Genomic DNA, 23704 nt, shown 5'->3' with positions numbered 1-23704 from the left:
AAATACTTTATTATTATGTGGCTCAATATAAAGGCAGTAGTATGTCAACATTGCGTTGCCCGCTGTGACGGGACCGGAACAGGATGGAGGCCAAAACGTGACGGCAGATTAGCCAGATCACAGCAAGCTGTTGTGTCACCATGGTAATTTATTTTCAGCTTCTGCTTACTCGCTTCAGTGTGACTGTTTCAAGCTTTAGCAAAGGCTCTACAGTCACGTGCATTTACAAAGGGAATTAGCAACATTGGCTGACACTGTGAAGCCCACACAATAGCAGAGACCTACTAGCACAAACACTGGCCACCTGAGTGATCTCTATATAGTTTAATAAATGGGCATAAATGCCCACAATTGCCTTGATCTGTTGGTGTAGCAGTAGAGGATAGCATCGTAAATCAACAGAAACCTGGATCCTACAGTAGTTGTAGTGTGTATTCATGTGTATGTTTGGTGGTACAGTCGCAGCGCCCGCTATGGATGCTGTATTTTGAACACAGTTTGATGGACTTTTTCTCACACAGTTGTTTGCAAGTAAACAGTCGGTGAATCATGTTTTTAGACACCAGGAGTACAGTGCGAGTGTTTCCTCAAGATCAACATTATTTCAGATGTTTAACTAACTGAATGTAAATGATTTCACATCTTGGAAGTGTAATAGTAGGCTGTATTAATAGTTGACAAGTGCATTCACTATATGGCTTTTCATCATGCTACTCGCCTTGATTCTTCATTCCTTCCCATGCGAACACCTATACTTCTAATGCAACTATGAACAAAATAAATAAATAAATAATAAAAGACTGTCCATCACATAATTATGGCAATATTGTTGTGTTAGTGGAATGCTTATTTATTGAACTGTCTGTTCTCGACATATGTAGTGTGACTTTCAGTTTCCTAAAGAACATAAATGGAAAAGTCTATAACGCACTTAGTAAGTAGGATTGCATTATAATTACCATTCTGCATTGTGAAGGTTATTGCATCGACACTTGTTGGTATTCTCAAATAAAGTTTTTCCATTTGTGAAGTCTGTCTTTTCTCTGCTTCTGATGCAAACAGACACACACACTCCTGCTTTGAGGTTTTAATGTCAGCTGCTGAGCCAAACAAGCAACAGAAATCGCATCTGTACACACAGCTCCCTCTGCTGGTACTCCTGTAGTAGTGCAGTGTGACAGCCACTTTATAGAAAAAGTTCCGTTTTATTTATATTGCACCAAATCACAACAGCAGTCGCCTCAAGGAGAAAAGGACACACTGGGGAAAGCAAGACAAGTACATGTTGTATTTGCTGATTAGAAATTAAAACAGACACTTTACAAGTTGGTTGCTATTACACTTAGACACACACGCACAGGAGAATCTAACAAATGAATGAATGGATGGATTATTGCAATTAACTTTAAGGTCATTTTAAAATTTGTCTGAATAGAACATCCGGATTTTTATTAGTATGCTACTGACAAAATAAAACTGTCATATTTAAGTAAATCTTACAAATAAAGCTATTCGTTTAAGGCAAATACGACAAATTAAACTGGTTACGCTGGTTTCTATTGGGCTTATGTAGAAGTGTGTCACAGTTTGTGTATGAAGATCATCAGATGTTTGCTGTGTTACCAAGTCCCAGGAACCTAAAACTGCATATCTACTCCACTCGTGTAACCATGGTTACATGTCTTCTTAAAATCAATCTCTGCTTTCTTTCTGCTGAAAATGAACTTCAGATTATTCAATTTATCAGACTGCAAGGTTGCCGATTTCCTTCCAACATGAAGTTTCATGTTTGTTTTCCTTATGAATCAAACCAGCAACGATACGACAGATCTCTGTGTGGGAGTGAAGTAATAAGTGCACAGTGAGAATATGAGGTGTCAAGAAAAGCAGCAAAAGCTAATTGTCTCAATGAAGATGTGCCATGTGTTAATAATGACTGTATATATATATGGCACTCAGCACAACCTTTGGATCAAGCTATAAAGACTTGCATGTAAATGGAAGTTGACTGATTCTGGGTAGATGTTTCCAGCTCCGTGACACCTAATTTAATTGTGTGAGGCACCACGAACACGTCGTTTGGCTGGGAGCAGCCGATTAGAACGCGTCGTGATGTGCTACACGACTCAAGCGAAACACAAACATGCATCTTGATAATTGATGATTACTGGCTAATGATACGAACAGGCATGTTTGCAGCGGGGAGTGTGGATGAGCTAACGAGCATCTGTGTGTGTCTGCAGGATGGCAGTGGAACCCTCTATCGCAGTGGCTCTCTGGGGAAGCTCAGGGATGTTTTGCGTCGCAGCAGCGAGATGCTGGTGAAGAAACTGCAGGGCAACGTACCCCCTGAACCTCGCAGCACCAAGTAATAACTCAAGCAATCCTCTCTTGTGATGGATGTTTTACTTTATAAATGATTCCAAAGAAATGTACTGCTTCTACAAGTTCTCAGAGGGCTTTTCTAGTCTTAATGACACCACAGAGCCCTTTACATGATAAGCCACATTAAACCTTTCAACATATGTTCTTAGTGCAATTTCTCTCCACTGAATTTAATTAGCAGGTCACACTTTATTGGACATTTACTCCCCAAACGTGGTCAGGCCTGGTTTTGTGTGTGTGCTCTCCTCTCAAAGAAACAAATGCCTAATCTTTGTTTTCTTTGTCCATCAGTATGAAGCGAGCCTCTTCCTTGAACTATCTGAACAAATCTAGCGATGAAACGTTCCAGGTGATGATCAGTTTTTGTAAAGATTTGCATTTTGTTGTTGTATTTATTTATTTTTGAATGCTCCACTTGAACCTGTGCTGTTTCCTTGCCAGAATCGAGGGGGCAGTAATTTCAGGGAGAGCCGTGGGCTCAGCTCCAGCACTGTGGATCTCTACTCTGGAAACTGAGCAGCAGGCGGTTCTGTTCACCCATCCAAAGACACTACTCCCCCTCCTCTTCCTCCCTTTGGCCTTCGGCAACAGAACCGTCGGACAGTGTCGAGTCCAGCACGCATTTTGTCCACACGCCTGACCCAAAGATCCTCTTAGATTCCCACTCATCAGGATGAATACCTACGTAACCAGTCTGATATTTTTCCCGTTGCCACATTTCTGCATTTCCCTCGTCGTAGTCCTAATGTCTTGTTGCCTTGGAGCCTTGGTGCCTCCTAATTGTGGCCAAGAAAACCTGCCGTACCTCATCTCTGCCCTTAATTCATAATCACTGACTCTGCACTTTGAGTTCGCCTCTCGCCATAAATGCCACCTTTTGACAGTAATAACCGATTTTTAGTTAAGATTACGTTTTTCTTACATGTAAATAAAAGATACTTTGTAGACTGCAGATTTATTTTTGCCTTCGACGGTAGATAAAGATGAAAAGGTTTTGGGTTTGAAATGACGACATGTAACGTTTTCCTTTTAATGATTTGCCCGTTGAGATTTATTGCGATGTTAGGGGTGTAGCTTCAAACTTTGGGAAACAGGGTGAAGATGTTTATTCTACTGACGTGACTGTAACTGAAATTATAGCTGCTGCTTTAACCACTACAGCTGATCTCGTGCGTTGCAGAGAAAGACACAGGTGTAATCGTGTAAACCATGGAAAGCACTCCTTAAAAAAACAACAACAACTTGTGTATGTACATATATGTGTGTGAAAAAGTAAACCAATCAGGACTGAACTTCATCCTGAACAGTGGTGCCATGCAGGACTTGACTGCTGTATGTTAGTCCACTCTGCAGGTTTGAGTTGCCAACTCTGAGCACATCTTTCTGTAATGCTGTGATTGGGGATGTGTGATTTGAGTGTGTTGTTTGATTGTGTTTTTCGTGTCGCTACTCAAAAACAACTGGAATGGGTTTTTTTTCTAATTCCCCTTATTTTGCCTTTGTTTTCATTTCATTCTATGTAATAAATATAAAGGATAGAATATGATCAAGTGCTCAAATTTCAACAAGTAGAAAGCGCTTTTCATTTAAGGGGACAGTTGCACACGCGTCTGTTTTGATCTGATACTTAAAACGACCCCAGTTGGTGTCTGATCTTGATAAAAGAAATAAAACCATTTTCTACTCAGAATTGAATTCGCTTGAATATCTTCGTCTTATCCACTTACGCTCTTCCACCAAGCGAGATCTTACAACGTCAGACTCCAGTGTGAGTGTGGGAACTCGGGGAACATAGATGTCTTACTAAGATGCGAGACTTCTGAGTTTTCCTCCTCCCACCTGGTACAAATCAGCGTGGAGGGGGTTTATATGAACCCATACTCGTGGTTTTGGGTTCTGCTGAGAGCTGCCGGATTCCCTTTTTTCCTGTTTCTAAGAGGTAAGTGACTAGCAGCAGAGTTAATTATTGCATGGGAGCTGACACCATGCCCTCAGACACTTCAAATAAGAGTGGGACTACTGCCTCTCTTTCCTCCCTCAGGAATTCATTTTGTGAATGAACTTGTTTTCTATATCTGCCCCCTTGAAAAGGTTTTACTAACCCTCTATTAATCCTCTAAAGTGTTTCTGTCAGCCACAGTCATCCGTGGGCCAAGTGGACCAGCAACGTGGCTCTGGGCCCACACATATCCCCAACGGTGGCGCCAGCAAGGGGCCGTCACCTCGTGGTCAGAGTGATGTGAACTCACAGAAGGTGTTAACAGGGACATGCATTCCTGCTGAGGTCTGTGAGGTCCCCTCAGTATTGTAGAGTCTTTACTTTAAGCTATAAAGACGACTGTTGTTGTGAATCGATGCTTTTTGTATGCATAACACCGAACTGAGAGATAGTACAACATTAATTAGGTTAGTAATATGCAAACACGTAAAAGCGTGCAGGAATTACAGAGTGAAAAAAATCTGACATGTGTTTCTTTTGGACCAGTTATGTTCAATTTGTAAATCTTCTGCATAAAAACAACTTTAAGATATTGAAAATATAAAACATTTGAATAAAAATCTGAATTATTTGAGTGATATGTAAGGTTTCTGTATAAGGTAACAGTGCTCAGGTTGAACCAGAGGGTCGCGGTGTTGTATTCCTTATCCCACATCAGGCACGGCCACCGGAAGCTGCACCCGAGGAAAAAGATGGAATAACCCGTGAAGTAACCAGAGTGATACGGGAAGTTTAATTTCAAAATAATATACATTTGTTTTTCCATGCCGGTTACTTAACAGCATCAATGGCATAGAAAACAGTGTCTCGATAATATTGAACACGTAATTATTTAAAAACACGAGTAAAGTTAATAAATAATAAATTATTTATTAACTTATTAATAAATAAGTTAATAAATAATTAACTTATTTATTATGTGCAGTAGTAATATAAAAATATTACTACTACTACTAGTAGTAGTAGTAATAATAATAACAATAACAATAATAATAATAATAATAATGATAATGATCTATTGGACTATTACTGGCCTCACCCAGCATGAAAAGACTGATAAACTAAATTAAAATACATGAATTAAAGGTTAAAATATACAAATGAGAAATTGTGGAAAACTCGGTATTTAAAGTGGTCCTTGTTGTTACATTTATTTTGAAAATTCCGACAGGAACTATCGCATGTTGTTTCCGCCCACTTAACTCTGGAGTAAAAAAATCACCCAGGCGAGTGGGAGGAAGCCAACTTGGAAACACGGCGGAGAGAAACTCCCTCTTGTTGGAGAGCGAGGTGGTCCAGCGGCTCTAAGAGCGGGCACACGGCGGGCAACACAGACCGGGCTGTAATGAACCACCGCAGCCTAAATTCACAGCAGCCCTCCCCTGCGAGCCACCTGGAAGTTTAAACTTCGCTTCAAACTTTCGGCGGGGCATCTCAGTCTGAACTCGTTCACTCGTTTTGTGTGAGCAGCCTGAAACCCGAAGCGTCCACCCCACATGTTTCTGTTGTGCTCTCGCTAGTCTCCGGAACAACCAGGTGAGCAGGCCGTCTCGCTTTTCCCGGGAGGAGCCGCGCAGGCAGCGGTGTTGGTTTACCTGTAAGCACACGGTGACGCACGGATCTCTTTGACGCTCACCCCCCTGCTCCTGTGTTTCGCGCTGCGGCTCTCCCGTAGCCGCCGGAGAACAGCAACCCAGGAAGCCGCCGAGCACCGGAACGGTCATGGATCAACGAGGAGGGAGCGAGACCCGGCGGGGGGAAGGCTGGAGAACCCCCGCTGCGACTACCAGGAGGAGAATGCCGGTGGATATGATGTATGCTGTGGGCTTTATCTGCCTCCAAGGTTGGTAACAAGCTCCTCTACACTCCTACTACGAGCAGAGCACATATGGGTTTTATTTACTCCAGAGCATCCAGATACTGTAACTCCAGAAGAAGGAGTTTAAAAACATAAATAAGTGCTGGTGGAGCCAACATGGACCTCCATGCTTTTGTGACTACTTATGTAGCTGGTTGAAGTTGGTGCACTGTTGGAACTCCGTGCAAAGAAGGGCTGCTACAGAGAGTCAAAGGTGATGCTTGATGACTTTTTCATTCATGCAAGGAAAGTGTTTGTTGTACGTAGTGGAAATTTAAAGAAGTTAAATTTTGTTGGGCAGGGAGCGGTGGTCAGTGAGGAAAAGGGGGGTACCCCTCCCCCACTGAGCCCGTTTTTTTTAAGGGGGGGGAGACTTGATTTTATGAGTTAGAAAGGCAGTTTGTTCCAGGACTGAGAGAAAACTTTAGGGAAGTTAGAGTGCGGGGGGGATGAAGAGTAAAAATGCTTTTAAATTGAAAGGTTTGAAATTGTTAAACACTTTCTTTTTCTCACAATGCTGCAGCTCTTCTGTTTGCATATCACTGTAATTACACAGTGATTAAATTTCTCATCTGCAGCAGCAGAGGGGAATGATGGGATGATAGCTGGTTGTAATCTATCACTGAAGCAGCCCTGCCATGTCATTATGTGTTCCCTTGAGTATACTTCAAACCTCACACAACACACTGGATACGCCATTCCTTGATTATCATATTCATAACTCTGTTTTGGGTGTTTGAGCTGCCTCTCAGCTTTGGCACGCTCCATCATGGGTGACGGTGGAGAGGAGCTACAAAAAGTGGGGTAAAAAAAGATAGTCACGATCCTTCTCCGTGGCCTCCCATGGCGTGAAGCCTCTCCGGAGTTCATAACCTCAGCCGCAGAGCGAGAAGAAAGCCGCAAGAAGATCCTTCCCGAGTTTGTGCAGAGGAATGCTGCTATCCTGCCGGGGGATCGGGATCAGAGACTCTTGTGTTCCTCGTGTCAAAACCGAGTCAAGTTTTATCTGATCTGCACAGATTGGGCTTTTGCTCGCTCTGTCGGCGCCGCAGTGATGGTCAAAAGTGGCTGAAAAATTCCTTGAAGTTGAAGTGTGTCTGGTGCCCACCCCCCTCCGTCCCTTCCAGTCTCCTCATGGTGCCCGCTTTGGGGGATGAATGTGTCCTCTGTGTGCAGGCAGCAGCAGGGGAGACGGAGGCAAGCAAGGCAGTGGGTTTATGTTTATAAAATGAATGAATAGAGCCAAGCCAGGTACCTTCACGACAGCCATGCTTTTTTAACCCAACCTTAGGAATGCCCTATTTTTGTATTTTTTTTAAAAAAAGGGGGCCTCTGAATGGGTGAAAGCGCCACAGAGATCTTTACTCCCCACATGAAGCAGTCCGCACCAAACACTCCATGTTCCTGTGGCCAAATATTTACTGAGATCTGTCTTTATTTTGACTTGGCAGTCATAACTCTTTGCTCGGCTCTCTGCTCCTCTGTTGATCTGGTTTCTATTTGTAGCCGACGTGACGTGGCAGCCCTCTGGAGTACATGAAAGCCACTCATCCAGTCAATGTCCATAACGTTAATGCAGCATCTCTCTTATCTGCTCATCTATGGTGTATTTTTCATCATCTTTGCCTCTTTGTTTCTCTCCCCGTCCTGAAAGATTTATGTGAAAAAATGACTGGGCTGGCTGCAGAGGAGCGGCTCTTGTCAGGCCCTCGTCTTTGATCTTTCTCCCTCTCTCTGTCTCGGGCAGCTGGAGAAAATCACTCTATCACGCTAATAATCATCATTTTGCGATGATTAATGCACATCCTGTCCAGCTTCTTCTTGGGAATCACTTCTGAGTTTAGACTTTGTTTACTGTGTGGATGTTCTCTCCGGCTTTTAGAATCTGCTATAAAACAAAACGCTGTTGCTACACTGCGCAAACCACAGAGCACGGCACTGGATCTGTTCATCTCTCAAAAAGGGGAAGAAGGTTTCAAGTAGAAGGATGCAAGATGTCAGTATCCCAAAGCTCTCCTATCCTGGAAAGTCGACCAGTGGCTGTGAGGATGCCTCGCTGGCGTACCCACCTGCTGTTGCTCTATTTTAAAATCCATACGCTTGCCTCTTATTAGCCCTGCTGGGGTTGAAGGCTGTTTGGCTGCACACAAGGCGGATTCTCCGAATGCTTAAAGTCAGAGGGGATGGAGGGATGTAGACTAAACAAAGACAGAAGTGCATTGTGTTGAATTTGGAATTTGTCTGTTTACTGTCAGAGGCGTGCGCAGCTGTTTCTAATAACTGTGTTGAAACTGAGCCATTGAATGTGGAAAAAAAAATAAAAAATCCATATATATTTGATTGGATTGCAGTACAGACCGCAGCATGATTGTCTTCATGCATTTTGAAATTTCATCACAAGATGATATTGAGAAAGACCGATGAACATCTGTGCTGTGCAATGCATCACCTAACAGCAGCCTTTCTACACGTGTTATATTATTCCACTTATTTAATGATCTGATGGTAAATTTTCTTTTCAGTAATAAAAAACTCCTCATGCCTCATTTTGTAGCTGATGGGTGTTTCAGAGTTCGTTTAGGTGGCCTTCTAATGTAATGTCATTACCCTGTTTTCTGTCATCTCTATTAACAGTATCAGTCACGCCTACACAAAAGTGCTTCAGTCGCTCTCCTTGAAGTTTAGAAAACATTAAGTTGCGTTGCCATTGGTAATTTGGCCTGTTGTCGTTGAATGGCACTGACTTTCTTTTGGTCTCTGGGTTGCCTTGTTTAGTCCGATCCCCCGATTTAGGATTTTTAAGACCCATACTGATATTTCTTTCAGTCGCACTTAAAATATACAGAGTTCCCTAAAATGTATTATGTGTAGTTATTTATTTACTTGTTCACACTCTGTTGATCAGCCTGTTGAAACTTCCCAGTGTCCATGGCTGACCTTTATCTGTGTGCCTTCAGTTTTGCAGTTAGGTAAGATATGATGAAAAGATTAAACACTCAAAAAATGTTCTTTTTTTTTTACTCTGTCAGAAATAAATATCAGCAAAAGCAAAATAAACACAGAAAATACAAATATTTGTTCATCTCCTTTTTATCGTAATTGATTTTTGAGAATCTCCCAAATACCCCAGTGACAAAGACAAACGATCTGGGTTTCTCTTCTCCAATTTATGTTATTTATTGAGCAATATACTCTCAATATAAGCTGATGGTTATCAGTTATCAATACCTCGTGTTAATATTGGCCACAATACAGCCCCAGCCGGTTTACCGGTTAGGCAATAAGAACAAGAATCAAGAACAGGTCCAGTCTGTGACATTCATATGCCTGTAAGTGTTATAAATGGTGGCGTGTCACAACAGTGAAGCTTTTGCTCATCTGAGTCACACTCGCACCTTTTTTTCCTACTATTTTCAGTTTCTACTGTTAATTAAACAGTTGTGTTGACACTGAGAAGCCTCGATGATTCCCGATCAGTTTTCTGTGAGTGGGAGGGGGGAAAGGGAGCAGCTGAAGTATTGATACGCAAATGGACCCATAAGCAGACTTGATAAAACCCCTTGGAAGCAGTGAAATAGCACAAACCATTCCTGTTAGAGCATAGACCAGCGATACAAAGCAAAGAGGAGAGGAATGTCCCAGCAGCCGTTTAGACCTTTAAAGAGTAGGTAAACAAAGGCGTGCAATGAAAGTAATGAAAGCTCTGCTGTATTTAGCTACCGGGCCTTAATGAATATAATGAGTAACACCTGTGTTTATCTACGCTCTCGTATCAAAATGTCTTCCGCGGATTTTGTCTGTACAGATCGGGGTCTCGGCGCGTTTGTGCATATGGGAGACTTTAACTGGTAGCACTGGTTGTGTGAACAAGGGGGGAGGATTTCTCAGCGTCTTCGGTGGCTCTTATTTCTGGTCGTTTATCAGCCGTGTTTATTCAGGTTTAGGTGAAGCCTTTTGAACTCCACGGTCCCCTGTTTTCCTAAGCCGGCTTGCATTCACTCCCATTATGGAAGGCTCTTTTCCCAGGGGGGAGGATCTTCTTGCACTCTTGCAGAGGCTACACTCATGGCAGCCCACTGGGGTCCATGTCATTTTTAAATTGATGCGTCTTCATCATCTCGGTTTTCCGTCCTTCCAGCGACCCCGAAATCGATCTAGGTGTGCCAGCTTTAAGGATGCTGGGAACTGGAGGCACACAGCACTGTTGAAGATTTGTCAGCTGGCAAACGCATGTCACTGTGATGCCTCTGCACATGGTCTCTCTTGTGTCAATAAAAGCCTTCTTTTTTTATGTTATTTTTCTTATGGGGAATAAGCTCTTTTTCGTTTTAGTTTTCCTGCCAGCTAAATGAGTTGTTTGGAGTCATTTTGAAGTTATGGATCAGTGGTTGCCAAAAACAACACTCTCACCAGCCCCAGAGGGAGAGTAAAGAAAGAAAGATGGATGTGATAGCTTATAAGATGTAGTGTTGACTACTATTTTCCAGGCGCTGACATTTAATGTTTGGTATGTGCGCCTAAGGAAGCTTACCTGCTGATATGTGCAGGTTTATTTTCTTTATACTGACCACTGCTCTTTGCAGCCCCTGTTGTTTCTGTAATGACCCACTGAGTGCTGCGTGCATGTCTCTGTGATGCTGTGCATGCGTGTGGTTGCGCTGGCTCCTGCTGCAAGGCCCTGTGGTCGTGATTGGAATCAACCCTTGTAGCTCTCCCGTCTCCTTTTCCTTGTTTCCTGTTGCATTTGGTGTGCTGCTTCTTGTGCTCGACCGTCTCATGTGGAAGGATCGCTCTTGTTTATCGACTCGGTGCCTCTACGGCTCTGTCTCCTGTCTGGACTGGACTAGCGGTTAACCCCCCCTTTACTTATTTTGTGTTATGCACAGAAATTATAGCGTTTTCAATTACTTGCCTACCCAGTTGGCAAATTTATCAGAGCTCAAGTGGTGAAATCTTCCAATCAGATGGGCTTTTTTGTTAGTTTATACACACACACACACACACACACACACACACACACACACACACACACCTAGAAAGCAGTGATGAGTGATTAGTCAACAATCAATAGACAGAAAATAAACTGCAAGTCTTAATTGAGTTATTTTCATTGGTCGCCATTGACTTGTTATAGATCCTGTAATAAATGAATCTCATTTTGACTTCTTTTATTTGTGTAACCAGCAGACATCTGTTTGGGCTCTACTGGTAAGTCTGATTAGCCAAAGCAACACTTGTTAAAATGTCTTATTTTAGAGGATTGGATCTAAATTAGAGGTTTTTAAGATTTAAGGTGGGAAATGTTTGAGTTTGAAAAGGACAAGCACAGACGCACCTACTCAGCTACACTTTTTTTCCCATCTTTTATGATAATTAGGCGTCATCTGGAATGAGCTTTCACAGCCGATCGAATGCCTTCACACATTCCTGGAGAGTTACTTTCTAACAAGAACGCTAACTTTGTGCTGTTTGTCTTGCAGTCGCTGCAGTGAAAGGGAAAGTAATCACTGTTGTGACAGAGTCTGGAAAATCCACCTTATAAAAGTAAAAATGTGCAGGGTCTTTTGTTTTTTTGTTGAAGGTTTGGCCCACATGAGGCCTGCCTGAGATTGCATTGAGGGTGTTTACGTTGGGGTGTTGTATATTATCTTATCTCCTGATCCTTTTCCCAGGTCCGGTCTCACTTGTGAAGGAAAAGGTGAAAGAGTGAACTAACTAATCTAATAAATCAGATCAGGTTTTCTTCCCTCGTTCACTTGATGTCTCACTAATGTGACATTATTATTCTCTTATCAGATGACGTGCGTGACACCTTCTTGCCATCCTTCACCTCCACCCTGTCTAATCTGCCGTGGCTGAAATCACCCTTCTGCTTTTAGTGATAACCTGTAGTATCACATTTACCTTAAATGATGAAATACATGTGTTTTTACTAGCCTGACACACTGCAGCTGTAACCCGCTCAGACGGTTGTAAATCCTTACAACTTTTCCCCCTGCAGGGCAGGTGCGAGGCCCTGGCGAGGGGAGGCTTCGGAGTGAAACAAAACCCCTGTTTTGTTCTCGCATTGGTGCCAAAGCATGCGCGGAGCTAACGTCGCATTCAAATGCATCTGATTGAAACGTGCAGGAATGCCTAATTTGGCTTGCGCCCCGTTTGAAGGGGAGTTGGGGAAGAAAAAGGAGGGCAGGAGAGGAGAAAAGGCGTCTGGGGCGCCATTGCATAATCCCAGCAGCCATTAACTCTTTGCGTCCTGAGGCTGAATGAACTCATCATAGCGATAGGCCACAGGCAGAGTGACACTGGGCTCTCAGTCACCCCTCAGCTCCTCCTTGGCACGGCAGCGGATTTAAACAGATTGACAAGGCCACTGGTGTTTATTGAGAAAGGCCGTTAGCGATGTTTGATCTTCAGATCTCCAGCTGGCTCCGACTGACCCTGCGGGCAGACCAGTTGTTGTTTCTGAAGACTTTCTTTTCTTTGAGTAGATTGCATATTTTTGTTTCTATCCTAATTTCTCGTATCGTCCAGCCTCCTCCTGCTATTTTTGGCCGTGTTCCTGCTGTTGCCGTTTCATCTTCCTGCCGTGGCTTCCAGGAGGGCCACGTCTGTCTCCATGGCAGCCTGTACAGTGTTAACCTCCTGGACCCGGTACCTGACTAAAGCTGAGCAGCTGGGATTTACTGATGTAGCCAGCATAATGTATGAGTGAAGCTGGTGGCTTTATCAGCTCTTGGCGCAGGGTGGCTGTGAATGTTTTAGAGCTCCCCGGTTCCTTTGAATCCGCGCTCATACATTTGAGGTGCAAACTAGAGTACCGCTCATGTTCTCCGAAGCTGTGAAGAGTAGAAGAATATCTCAACACAGCAGTGTTTCTCAAAAGCGTTTTCTTTAATACCGCACTGAAAGAAATATGGGGACAAAGTTGGGGATGTCTCACTTAGAGATTTATGTGTGTGTGTGCAGACGTGTTTACAATTAACTGTAAGAGTTATTGACCTAAAGTGACAAACAGGGACAGCTGGTACTCCTGAGCACCAGGGCAGTCCTTGTTAATTGAGTCTTTGAGAGCTGAAGACATTTAGATTATATTACCATGCATCTGTCACAGTTCGCTCCAGCTTTGCTTTTATTTTTGTCTCTGACTTTGTTTTTGTCTTAGTTTCGACTCCTTTTGCTCTCGTTGTCATTCAGCGCTTTACTGTTACACACTGAGGTTTTTAATGCAACCGGTTCGAGTTTCTTTGCAAAACAGTGGCGACTGAAACTGAGCTGATCTCACTGAAGCTAATCGATACTGAGCAGTCACAGCGCTACGGGAGCAAGAGAGACACATGTGGCTACATTAGCAGGATGATGGCTTGCATTAGCATCGTGCAAGCCAGATGCAATTACAGCCCATTACACATGACTATTTTGATTAAAGGAGGCATCGCATTTAATATGCTTACCAAGTGGACCAATCAAACCGACTGAGGTCTTTGTTGCCGTGACTCGTATTTACATTTCTGGCAGGCGGACTTCAGTCTGTGGCGTAGGGCGAAGAAAAATCCAGCTGCTCATTTCTGTGTGTTTATTACTGTCCATCTGTAGCTGGTTTAAATATTGCAATGGATAGCGGAAAAACTAACTGGTCGTTGCCTTTGTTTGCATCTTCTACCTCCAGCCAAAGTTCTGCTTAATATATTTGCTTATGGTTTAACTTTACAACAAACTCTTTCTTAGTAATTGACCTCTTTAGGTTTGTGTCGTGTTAGTATGAAAGGAATTGGTTTGTATTTTCTCATAAAGTCTAGCTAGTGTTCAAAAGAAAGGTGACTTTTAGCCAGAAGTGTAAGAAAGCTTTGTTGGCTTTAAAGCCAAACATCAGAACAGCCCCCCCCCACCCCACAGGCCCTGTGAGTAATTCATTCATTTGCCCTCTTGCAGTTGACGCTTTTAACCAGGATTAAACCTCTGCTCTTTGCACTGCTTTGCCGTGCTCAGTGGGTATGACACTATGGGCTTCTTAACAGCGTGAAAATACTTCGAATTAGATTTAATCTTTACTCTGTTAAGGCCTCTTTTTCAGGATTGCACACACTCGATTAACTTTTGTTCATTTGCGTGGGATTTGCCCTGTAATCAGACCCTTACAGCGAAGGCGGTCGTTCACTAGATTTATTTAATGGCGACATAATCGGCCAGTGAAACCTCTGCTGACCGGAGTCTCGGTACGCAGGCGTGCATAATTACAGCCGTACATCCCCTCCTGCAGCCGTGCACGCTCAGGCAGCATTTGCACATTATGGCCCGCATTGTTCTGTGTTAGCAGACAGTAATTGTCACCGCTAGTGAGAGAAGCTCATTACACAACAAGCGTAGTTATTTTGTGGTTTTTAATTATGTTAAACAACCTCCACGGCATCCCCAGCTTCATCTTGTTCCTGCTCTGCTGCTACTGCTGCTGTACCGTTTCACCCTCCTCTGCCCCTTTTCACTTTTCTTCCTTCCAGTCGCACAAACTATGCCAAATGCTGAAATCCCTTTAAACCCCGTCCTCCTTTCTGCTGTCCTCTATCTGAACCTCCCTCCGAGTCTACGTTAAGCCAGACTTCAGTGCTTTTTTTAAAAAATCGACTCCGACAGAGGGATGGCACAGCACAGTCAGAATAACTGAGTAGGTTTGCAGCATGATGGTTTTTTCCCCCTCCCTGTAAAACTATGCCTTTGTTCGATGTTTCCTCAGCTGAAATGAGCGTGCAGCTGTGTTTTATTCAGACAGCTGCTTTGGGGATGTTGTTTTTTTTGTCCAAACAAATTGTCTGTATTGATTCAAAGGCGTCTGGTTCCTCACTCTGTTTCGGGCTCATGTCCTCCTGACCAAAACACCTCCAGGCTGTCCAGCAGCGAGGTGTCATGTCAGGAGCGGAAAATTCAGTCGGTTCGCTTGTTTTCTGACTTGTTTTCACCAGTCTGGAGCATCTGCTGCAGAAACATCCTTCCTGTTAGTCTACACTCCCTCCTTCCTTCCTCACTATTCTAGCTTTTACTGAGCAGACTTTGTGATGAATGGGTCAGCTCTTGAAGTTTAATTAAAATTTAATTCTGTCTTGTTGTCTTACTGTATATTTAATGAAAAATTCTTGTGTTTTCAATGAATTAAAAACATCTCTGGGTTTCCCTGGATGCCTATTTTTCACCAGTCTAAAGCTGTTTTTTCCACTGCCAAGAATAAAATTCCTCAGGGGCAAATTTGATCCGAGTATCCCTTTTTTTTCTTTTAGGAATTGTGCTGCATTAAGAGAAAATAAGAAGTATACAGAATCTCTTCATCCCTACTCCCAAATACACCAAAAATTCATAAAAGCTTTCCAACATAAATTACTTCAGTCCATCTCTTCTCGGTTATCTACACTTGGGGTCTTAATAGTTGCATCGGAAACCTTTTTTAACAGGTAGTAAGTACTGAAAAAACACAGTACCCCTTATGCTCCGTTATAATTTCACAGCCCAAAATAAATGGTTTGAAATCTCATTTTTCTCTATAATACTACAAAACATTACTGGCTTTGACAAAATGTCACTATGATTTTCTTTTTTGGACTTATAACTGTACATACATCAATGTAAAATCAACATTTCTTCAATTAATTTCATTTTCATGATGAAAGAAAATATTAAACTTTGCAATTTCCCCCAAAACTGCAGGAGGTTACAGGGTCTTCTCTCAGTGGTTTGTTACTGTGCACCCACCGTTATGCTATATATGTATAAATAGTTCGATTTAAAAATTGCTGCTTTGGTCTGATGTAATTTAATCTGGTTTCTTAAGCTTCTTTCCCCCAACTACAGAGAACAGCTTCTCTGTAGGGCCATGAATTCGAAAGTTTTCCTCATTGTTTTGGGCTTATCAGTGCTCATATCAAGGGAAGATAGCAGGGCCTGCTGGCCTTTGTCTGTCTCTGAGCTCTGGCTCTCCTTAGCTACAGCCACTTTCACGTTTTATCTTCCTCAAACTGAGCATATTCAGCTGGTTGGTGCTGTTTTAAGTGAATGATTAGATTTGTTGTCCTGAATGTTTTTGTGGCAGTTCCCTCCTTGAATACTTGCACTTATTACAAACTTTGTGTCTTTTAACAGCATGTTGGCATGTGGGTGTTAGCGTGCACGGACTGTGACATTGCTAGCGTCTCACAATCGTGAGATATGAGAAGATGAGAAGGTGCGTGAGACTGACCGCTCAGTCAGGCAGAGTGCCAGCTAGGGCGCTGAGCATTGACCCTGGATGGGCAGTCAATGCATCTCTGTGAAAAAGGAGGATTAAAGTTATCATTTGTAGAGGCGGGGAAAAAAATCAGTGCAGCATTACTTGACACACTTTCTTAATTAGCTTCGCTTGACAAAGCGAAGCTAATTCAGTGCAAGCTAAGACTGAGCCACAGGAGTAGAAATTGGACCGCGCAGCTGGCCTGGTAAAAACCAACCTCTCCGCAGACAGTTGCAGTCTGACTTGGACTGACTACAGTCACCCTCAGAGATTTTTGATGCTGTTTTAAATAATCGAAGCCTAGTTTATAAATGCACACAGACTGCCAACGTTTGTCAATGAACACAACTCGAAGGGACTCGAGTCAACTGGCTGCCAGCTGGTTGTGTTCTGGTTATATTTTACAGGGCAGGAAGTTGCTTGTTTCTGTTAAATGTGAATTTCTGTGTATGCAGACAGCAGCAGATGTACAGTTTTTGATGATTTATAACAGTTCATTGCTCTATTATTAGAAATGGATCTAATTACCAGCATGTAATTTCCGACTTGACCCCATTTAATCGCAGACTGATGGCAGACCTTTGCAGCAGTCCTTGCACCTTTTAATAATACCAAGCCCACACGATGAATGCTGTGCATGCACTAACAAATCATCCAATCTGCAATGTACCATTATGTGCCCATTTAATCGCAGACGGACGGCAGTGCGAGTGACAGTGTTGTATGCATGACAATCTTATTTTGCACCAAATAAACCAAGAATTGAAGATAACTTTGTCCTCTTGGATAAAACCCCCAATAATATCGTATTATGAGTGAAGTGTTGTGATAACATTGTACCATGTGGTGTCTGGTGACTCCCACCGTTTATTTATTTGGTTATTAAAGAAGGTCAAAACCACCTAGTTCTTCATGAACACCTGCAAAACAGTGCTGTTATGTTCTAGTAGAAAGTATGCACTAAATATTTTGGCACCAACTATTCCTTTGTTCCTTGTTTGTCAGCTGTCTGTGGGTGAAATGAAAATGGAAATCTAGACATTGTTATTACCAGCCTCAGTCAACAATATCTGTATTTGCCCTGAAAAACCCCACACCACTCAATCCCTACAGAGGACAAACATTATACACACCACTACAATAGGCTGCTCTGTGCAGGTGCAGCCAGCCGACACAACCTGGCCGATTATGGAGCGCAGGACAGTGTTTCCTGTCCTTATCTGTAGAGGTGAGGATAGACAGAAATGCCCATGTTGTGTCTGACAATTGACAATGGTCCTGGGTTTGTGCCAGATAGCAGAGGAAATAGATGTTTTGTTGTGGTTGCTTCCTCCTGGTGTTGCGTCAGAGCGGATGAGGATCTCCGCAGAGTCCTCTCTGTCCCCTGCTGCAGCTTTCACCTTTGCTCTGTGTCCTCATCCAGGTTAGGACCCAGACAAAGGACCAAGGTCCTCTCTTTCCTCGCTGAGCACTGTGTGGCTTTGGTTTTAGCCTGAGCGTGCGTGTGTTGTCAGGGTGGCGGGCGAAGACTGCAATCTCCCTACGGGTCTGGCCAGGAGCCGTGGTGACAGGAGAAGGCCAGCGGCTGTTTGGCTGTTGACTTCCTGTGGTGCAGATGGGGACCGTGTGCTGTGGGGTTTCCACTGCCACTGGAATTTTTAAACTATGTAAACACAGACAATAGACTTTTTGTTTAAGTGTGTGTTTTACATCACCGCATTCATGTCGCTTGTGCACCTGCGAATATTTATCTGTATGTTTACATCAAGAGCTTTGTTTGTGTTGAAGCAGGTCGGCGGAGGAGCTTAGTTCAGACTTGCAGTTTTCAAACTGGACACCCACTTTGCTCTTTTTTTCTTGTTGCACTGAAATGATGTGTTCTCAAATAATCTTTTAGACCTTTGCAGCAGTCCTTGCACCTTTTAATAATGTCCAGCCCAGATGATGAATGCTGTGCATGCGCTAACATATCATCCATGCGTTGTAGCATTATGCGCCCTTTGCTTTCTCCTGCTCTCCCTGTCTTTGTAATCGAATGCTCCTCTCACTCGTTATTCAGAGATGGAGCCGCGTATTTCTGCCCGTTGCGTTTTTGCACCATGACTTCACCGGTGCTCTTTCATCTCCCCATGGATGGTTTCCAGGCAGACATCTTACTCTGCCATTGTGTGCACACATCCCCCCTCCCTCCCTCCCTCCCTCCTCTTGTCCTGTCATTTTGCAGGAAGCAAAAGAAAAGGTTGTAGTGAAAGCTACACCTCTGCCTTCCCTGCAACCTCCCGGGTCCATCTCAGAAATGAGGTCAGATGACACACGAGCCCTGGGTGAACCTCCTTTGCTATCCCTCGCTCAGGCTCTTTGAACATTCTCACGGACGGCAGCATGCTGTCAAGGGATAAAAACCAGCCCGGCTCTGCAACCATGTCTCACGCTCTTGATGTAAAAACGGCGAGAAATCCCGTGGCGTGCTTTCAATAAATGTCATGTTCGTACTGTAGGTGTCTCGCAGAACGATCAGAAACGCCCCCGCCGAAATCTTTCAAAGTGGAAAAAACAGAGCTGTAGTATTTTCCGGTTGTGTGCTCCTTTTCACATAGTGTTGTTGGGATGTTGCAATCACAGCTCCCTCATGGTGATTTATACAACACCTCAAGGGGAAGCTGGCACACCTTTCCACTTAAATAGTCGGGTTTGACAGACTGTTGCGCTTTAAATCGATTCCTTTAAATGTTAAAGCGCGGCAAACGCACTGTATCCTGATGAAACCTCAGCTATCTTTACATCAGCTTCACTCATTAGACAATCAAGGCTTCAGATTTTCAGCCTGCCGGGGCCAAACTACGCTGCACCTTGCAGAAAAAAACGAAGCTAGTCATGAATTAAACAAGCACTGCTATTCATAGACACACAAATGTTTCTCATTTCTTAGGAGAGAGAGGGAGAGCTGGATGTCCTGCAGCTTTTTTCTCCACCTCACATCCTTTGTTTGATCTTTTTTCTGGCATTGTAACTCTTCCTAAAACTCTACGCCTTTTCAAAAGGCATTAAACATGAGCGAGTTCCCCAAGAGCAAGGAAACGTTAAGAGAGGTTCAGAGAATATGCTGAGTGGATTGAAGCCATACGACGGGGCCTAAGTCTCTCAGAACCGCTGGTCTGTGCGCCCTGTTTATTTCAGTAAACACACACATCTACAAACCCACACTCAGGTTACTTATTTTAAGTCCAGCCTTCTACACAAATGTTTAGCGAAGGTAGCAGAAACCCCCAGCAGGCTTGGGTTTTATTTTTACGCCTAGTGGGAACACATTGACAAACAGCTGCATAAACCAAAAGGCTTAAATATGTCTCATTTTGTGCAAAAATACATCGTGGAGAGCTGGATAAAGCACTGATTTTGATGTAAATCTGGATATAGTTTTTTCCCGCCTCTGAAATAACAAGCGGAGCCTTTTAACTGACACTTCAAAACCAGACAGCCACAAAGCAAAGCCGCCGCCTCCTCCTTTTCATTCCACGCATGGAAATCACTGTGAATCATAGTGAAAGCCGTTAGTCGTTAGGCCATAAATTCAGACAGTGTTTTACCGCGCTCCTGTAAATGTCCTAATGAAGACTTAAATTTGTGGCAGGAGTGTGGGCAATCTGGCCAGCCGGAGGATATCAGGCCACGAGAAGGTGGAGGGTCAGGGAGAAGCTGAGGTCGCACCCCTAAAGACCTGCTCAGGTTTCAATGCAGATGGACTCTAATGAGCATTAACCAGCTTCAGAGTGAGGAAGAGCTGCAGGTTTTAAACCACCACAGATGGAAGTGGGAGCTCCCGAGTGGCACTCTGGAAGTTTTAAAAAAAGTGTAATGAATGATTAAAGGTCGGGGTCACACACCGGGGGATCCGCTTGCTCCAGATTCACTTTGTTTTACAAATGGCTTCCTGAAACATCACATTTCAGCGGGCGCTCTTTGGGTAGGCGGGCTGCAGAGGAAATGCAGAGCAACTGGTCAGCGCAGCTGTGAGCTAACGATAGGGGAGCGATTGTTCTTGCTCGGATCAAGGACTGTCCCAAAAACACGGATCTGTAAAGGGAACTAACCTAATCAGTCCCATGAAGAACTGCGTGTGTGGGTCCGAGTAAACAAAGGAAGTCACTCACTCCGCCGAGGCGATCGTATCTTGGCACTCGCCAGCTTCGTCCTGTGATCCTGATCTTCTCCGCGGTCATGCGATGCGACAGAGATAGGGCCCGTGTTTCTGTGCTGACAATTAAATTTGTTAAGTACAGGCTGTAAAATTCGCCCCCTTCCAGGTGTTTTCACTGCCTTTTTCTCTGTTGAAACTTACAAGAGGGGGGAAAACTCAACCGTACAAGACGAGAAGCTTCATGTTTAGTGTCGCCATGATATCATGTTGCTCTGCGGTTACACCGTCATAAAATCACAGCACTAATTTGTTCATTACAAGAGGCTGCATGAGTTTACTTGTTGTAAGTAAAAAGAGGACATCGCCACACATTGCAGGTTAGCGCGCTATAACTCTGCGCTCATGTAGGACTTGCATGCAGGGTCTTGCTTCGGCTTTTCAGACGCAGGATTGAGTAGTTTTAAAGCACATGTGGGTTTAAAAACAGATTTTCATTCATAGGAAGTCATCTGTTACTAATCCCACGTTTCAGTTTTATTTAAGTATTTGTAAGTCGACAATTTGAATAGGATTGGACGCTAAAATGCAGTTGTGATTTATTGCCGTTTTTACAGGGAGCTCAGTGGATTGATTGTCCTCGCTGTGAGTCAGACTTTAGTCATTTTTTTCTGCTCTATGCCCACAAGCTCTACGTTTCACAGGATCTTGTGGTGCGTCTGATGTCCCTTTAAGGTCTGTTTTTACGAATGAGGTCTGCTTTAAGGTGGCTAGTTCCTGAGGTCGCTATGGGCTGTGGTGAGATGATGCCTCAAGATGTTGTTTAGTGGAGAACAAGTGGTTCTTTTAAAATGAGAGCTGGAGAGAAAATGGCAGTAATTGAATGTGAAACCATATGCTTCTTATTTTGGTAATTTTTTTTTTAAAGATCTTGTTAGAGTTAGTGCCAGCGCACACTACTCGTTTAATAAACAGGGGCCTTTTTTAGGATGTCATGGTGGAATATGAGGACGCTTCAGTGAATGAACATGAAACAGTTGCTGATTTTTCCACTTTGTGATTTAAGTGTCCTTTTAGCTCCGTTCACTCGCAGTTTGAGCTGTCGGCAGTCACAAATGTCATCAGTGCTGCACTTGGGTTCTGTTCGAGCTTGCCGTGCACCTCCATGGTTTTATTGAAACCTGGCATGCGCAGTGAAGTTACAGTGGTGAATGATTTAGCCGACCTTAATAAGTGGACATATGGGGAGTCAGATGAACAAGTAAAACAGGTGTCAACTGTTAGATTTGGTTCTTTATTCCATTCATGTGTAAAAATAGTTAAGAGGAACTAAAGCTAACAGGATACACTACCAAACTCAGCAGCTTTAGCTTTTGTCTTTAAAAGAGTTGGTGTCTCAGAAGATCAGACCTCTGGGTTTGGATGGATCCATCCATCCATTTTCTTCCATTTATCCAGTTCAGGGTCACCAGGGTGCGGGAGGCTAACCTGCCTTTCACCCTCAAGCTCAATCATTTGGGAGGGACTCAGAGCGGAGCTGCTACTCCTCCACATTGAAAGGAGCCAGTGAAGGTGAACATCGACCTTCACAGACATCTGCTCTTAGCTCGCGCTTGGAGTTTTCATGTGATTTCCATCCTCGCAGCACACGGTCTTATCAGACCTTATCTTATCAGTTTAATATCAAAGACAACAACACCACCTTTGACTGTGCTCCAGTCTTCAGACCGGAAACGACAGGAAATTGCTCGCAATGCCATTTTCTCTTAACTCGTTTAGCGCACGGAGCAGCGAGCAGGTGGCCGCGTGAATGTGAAAACAAGCTGACTGAAGGTATTTGAGGAGACTGATCTCCAGCGTGCTGATCTTCTTTTTTTGGTTTGTTTGTTTTTGGCCTCAATCCAAGAAAGCTCTGCTAATCCAGATGGAATCATGGCTTCATGCAAAATCAACAAAACATCGCACATACCTTTCAGCCAGCCTGTAGGTTTTTTTCCCTCCCTCCCTTAATGTCAAGTGTTTTCTTTGTAATTTGTCCGTTCAACAAAACACTGATGTTGCAAGAGGTTTACATTTTCTTAGCCTCAGGAAAGAGGCGGATTCTTGTAATAGAATACATTCAGAATATTGAGTTGCAAAGCTCTGATATTTTCCTTGTTGTAATCCACAAGTGGCAGAAAGCTGTTTTTAATGAAAGTCACGCAGGGAGGCTGGGTGTGCCTCAGAGTTTAGTTTGTCTTTGTTACAGCACGGGAGAAAACCATTATCCTGACCCTCAGCTGTAAGCCACGGCAAACTATAACTGACATGTAAGCCAGAGTCGGAGTCTGTGTAGTATAGGATGACCTCTGACCTTTAAAACGAGGCAAATCTGCTCCTTACAAGATCATTATCAGATTTTTTTCGCCTCTTCCCCACCTTGTTATTTCACACAGGAAACCCCATTGCAACAAGCTGCATCCCTGTTGTGTGTTTAACAAGATTTTAAATTCTGACACAGTGTCACTATTCTGTAAAACGGTCTCAGCTGCTTTTAATCGTGCGTGTACTCGGACAAAAGTTAGAGTGTTGATAACTCTCAGGATGTAAATTTTTGGGCTCTTTGTGCCGGGGGGCAAAAGTCTCTACAGAAATTGTAGTTTATTCAAACTTTACAGAACGAACGCCGCGCTGACGCAAACGCTGTCAGCCCACCTTGACCCTCTCTCTTTCTGTTTGTGTGAAACTCAAACAGAGGCCGTGTCACCTTGCATACCTTTGCGAAGTTTAATTGATTTTTTTCTTTCTTTTTCTTTTCATCACGTTAAAATAAAACACATCATTCTCAGGGCCGAGGGAAATGAGGCAGAGGTGAATATAGGCGGGGTCCACTCGCTGTCCAGTCACGCACAGCCAGTGGAGAAGCTCGGTTTGAGCGTGATTCCTGGCAACGTGTTAGTCTCTCTTTGGCGAAAGGCAGCTTTCCTGGGCAGCTTTTCAGCGTGGAGGTGTGAGTCGGGGAAACAAGCAGAAAAACAGGTTCCAGATTGATAAATGGCAGGGCTGCTTTGGAAAGTGTCTCCTTTCTGACAGAGGATT

The 23704-nt window shown here is 43.5% G+C and overlaps 2 protein-coding genes across 10 annotated transcripts in view; both read left to right on the top strand.

Annotated features, from left to right (window-relative positions):
* The window catches only part of klc1b (kinesin light chain 1b), a 43189-nt gene extending 39117 nt beyond the window's left edge, over positions 1-4072 (top strand). For all 8 annotated transcript variants that reach the window (XM_026189244.1, XM_026189240.1, XM_026189247.1 and 5 more), the window contains 3 exons: positions 2244-2368; positions 2677-2734; positions 2827-4072. In XM_026189244.1, the coding sequence (XP_026045029.1) occupies positions 2244-2368; positions 2677-2734; positions 2827-2901 (258 nt within the window). In that variant the 3' untranslated portion in view covers positions 2902-4072. The remainder of the gene's footprint in view (positions 1-2243; positions 2369-2676; positions 2735-2826) is intronic.
* Positions 4073-5557: 1485 nt separating this feature from the next.
* ptk7b (protein tyrosine kinase 7b) overlaps positions 5558-23704 on the top strand; it is a 75934-nt gene continuing 57787 nt past the window's right edge. Inside the window, exons 1-2 of one of the 2 annotated variants that reach the window (XM_026189414.1) lie at positions 5558-5920; positions 6060-6227. In XM_026189414.1, the coding sequence (XP_026045199.1) occupies positions 6107-6227 (121 nt within the window). In that variant the 5' untranslated portion in view covers positions 5558-5920; positions 6060-6106. Of the gene's footprint in view, positions 6228-23704 lie in introns of both variants that reach the window. The other variant, XM_026189413.1, reaches the window with a different exon arrangement.

The sequence above is a fragment of the Astatotilapia calliptera genome, chromosome 13 (genome assembly GCF_900246225.1).
Source record: "Astatotilapia calliptera chromosome 13, fAstCal1.2, whole genome shotgun sequence".
Taxonomy (NCBI): domain Eukaryota; kingdom Metazoa; phylum Chordata; class Actinopteri; order Cichliformes; family Cichlidae; genus Astatotilapia; species Astatotilapia calliptera.
The sequence above is the reverse complement of the archived record's forward strand: the minus strand, read 5'-3'. Positions and strand labels throughout refer to the sequence as shown.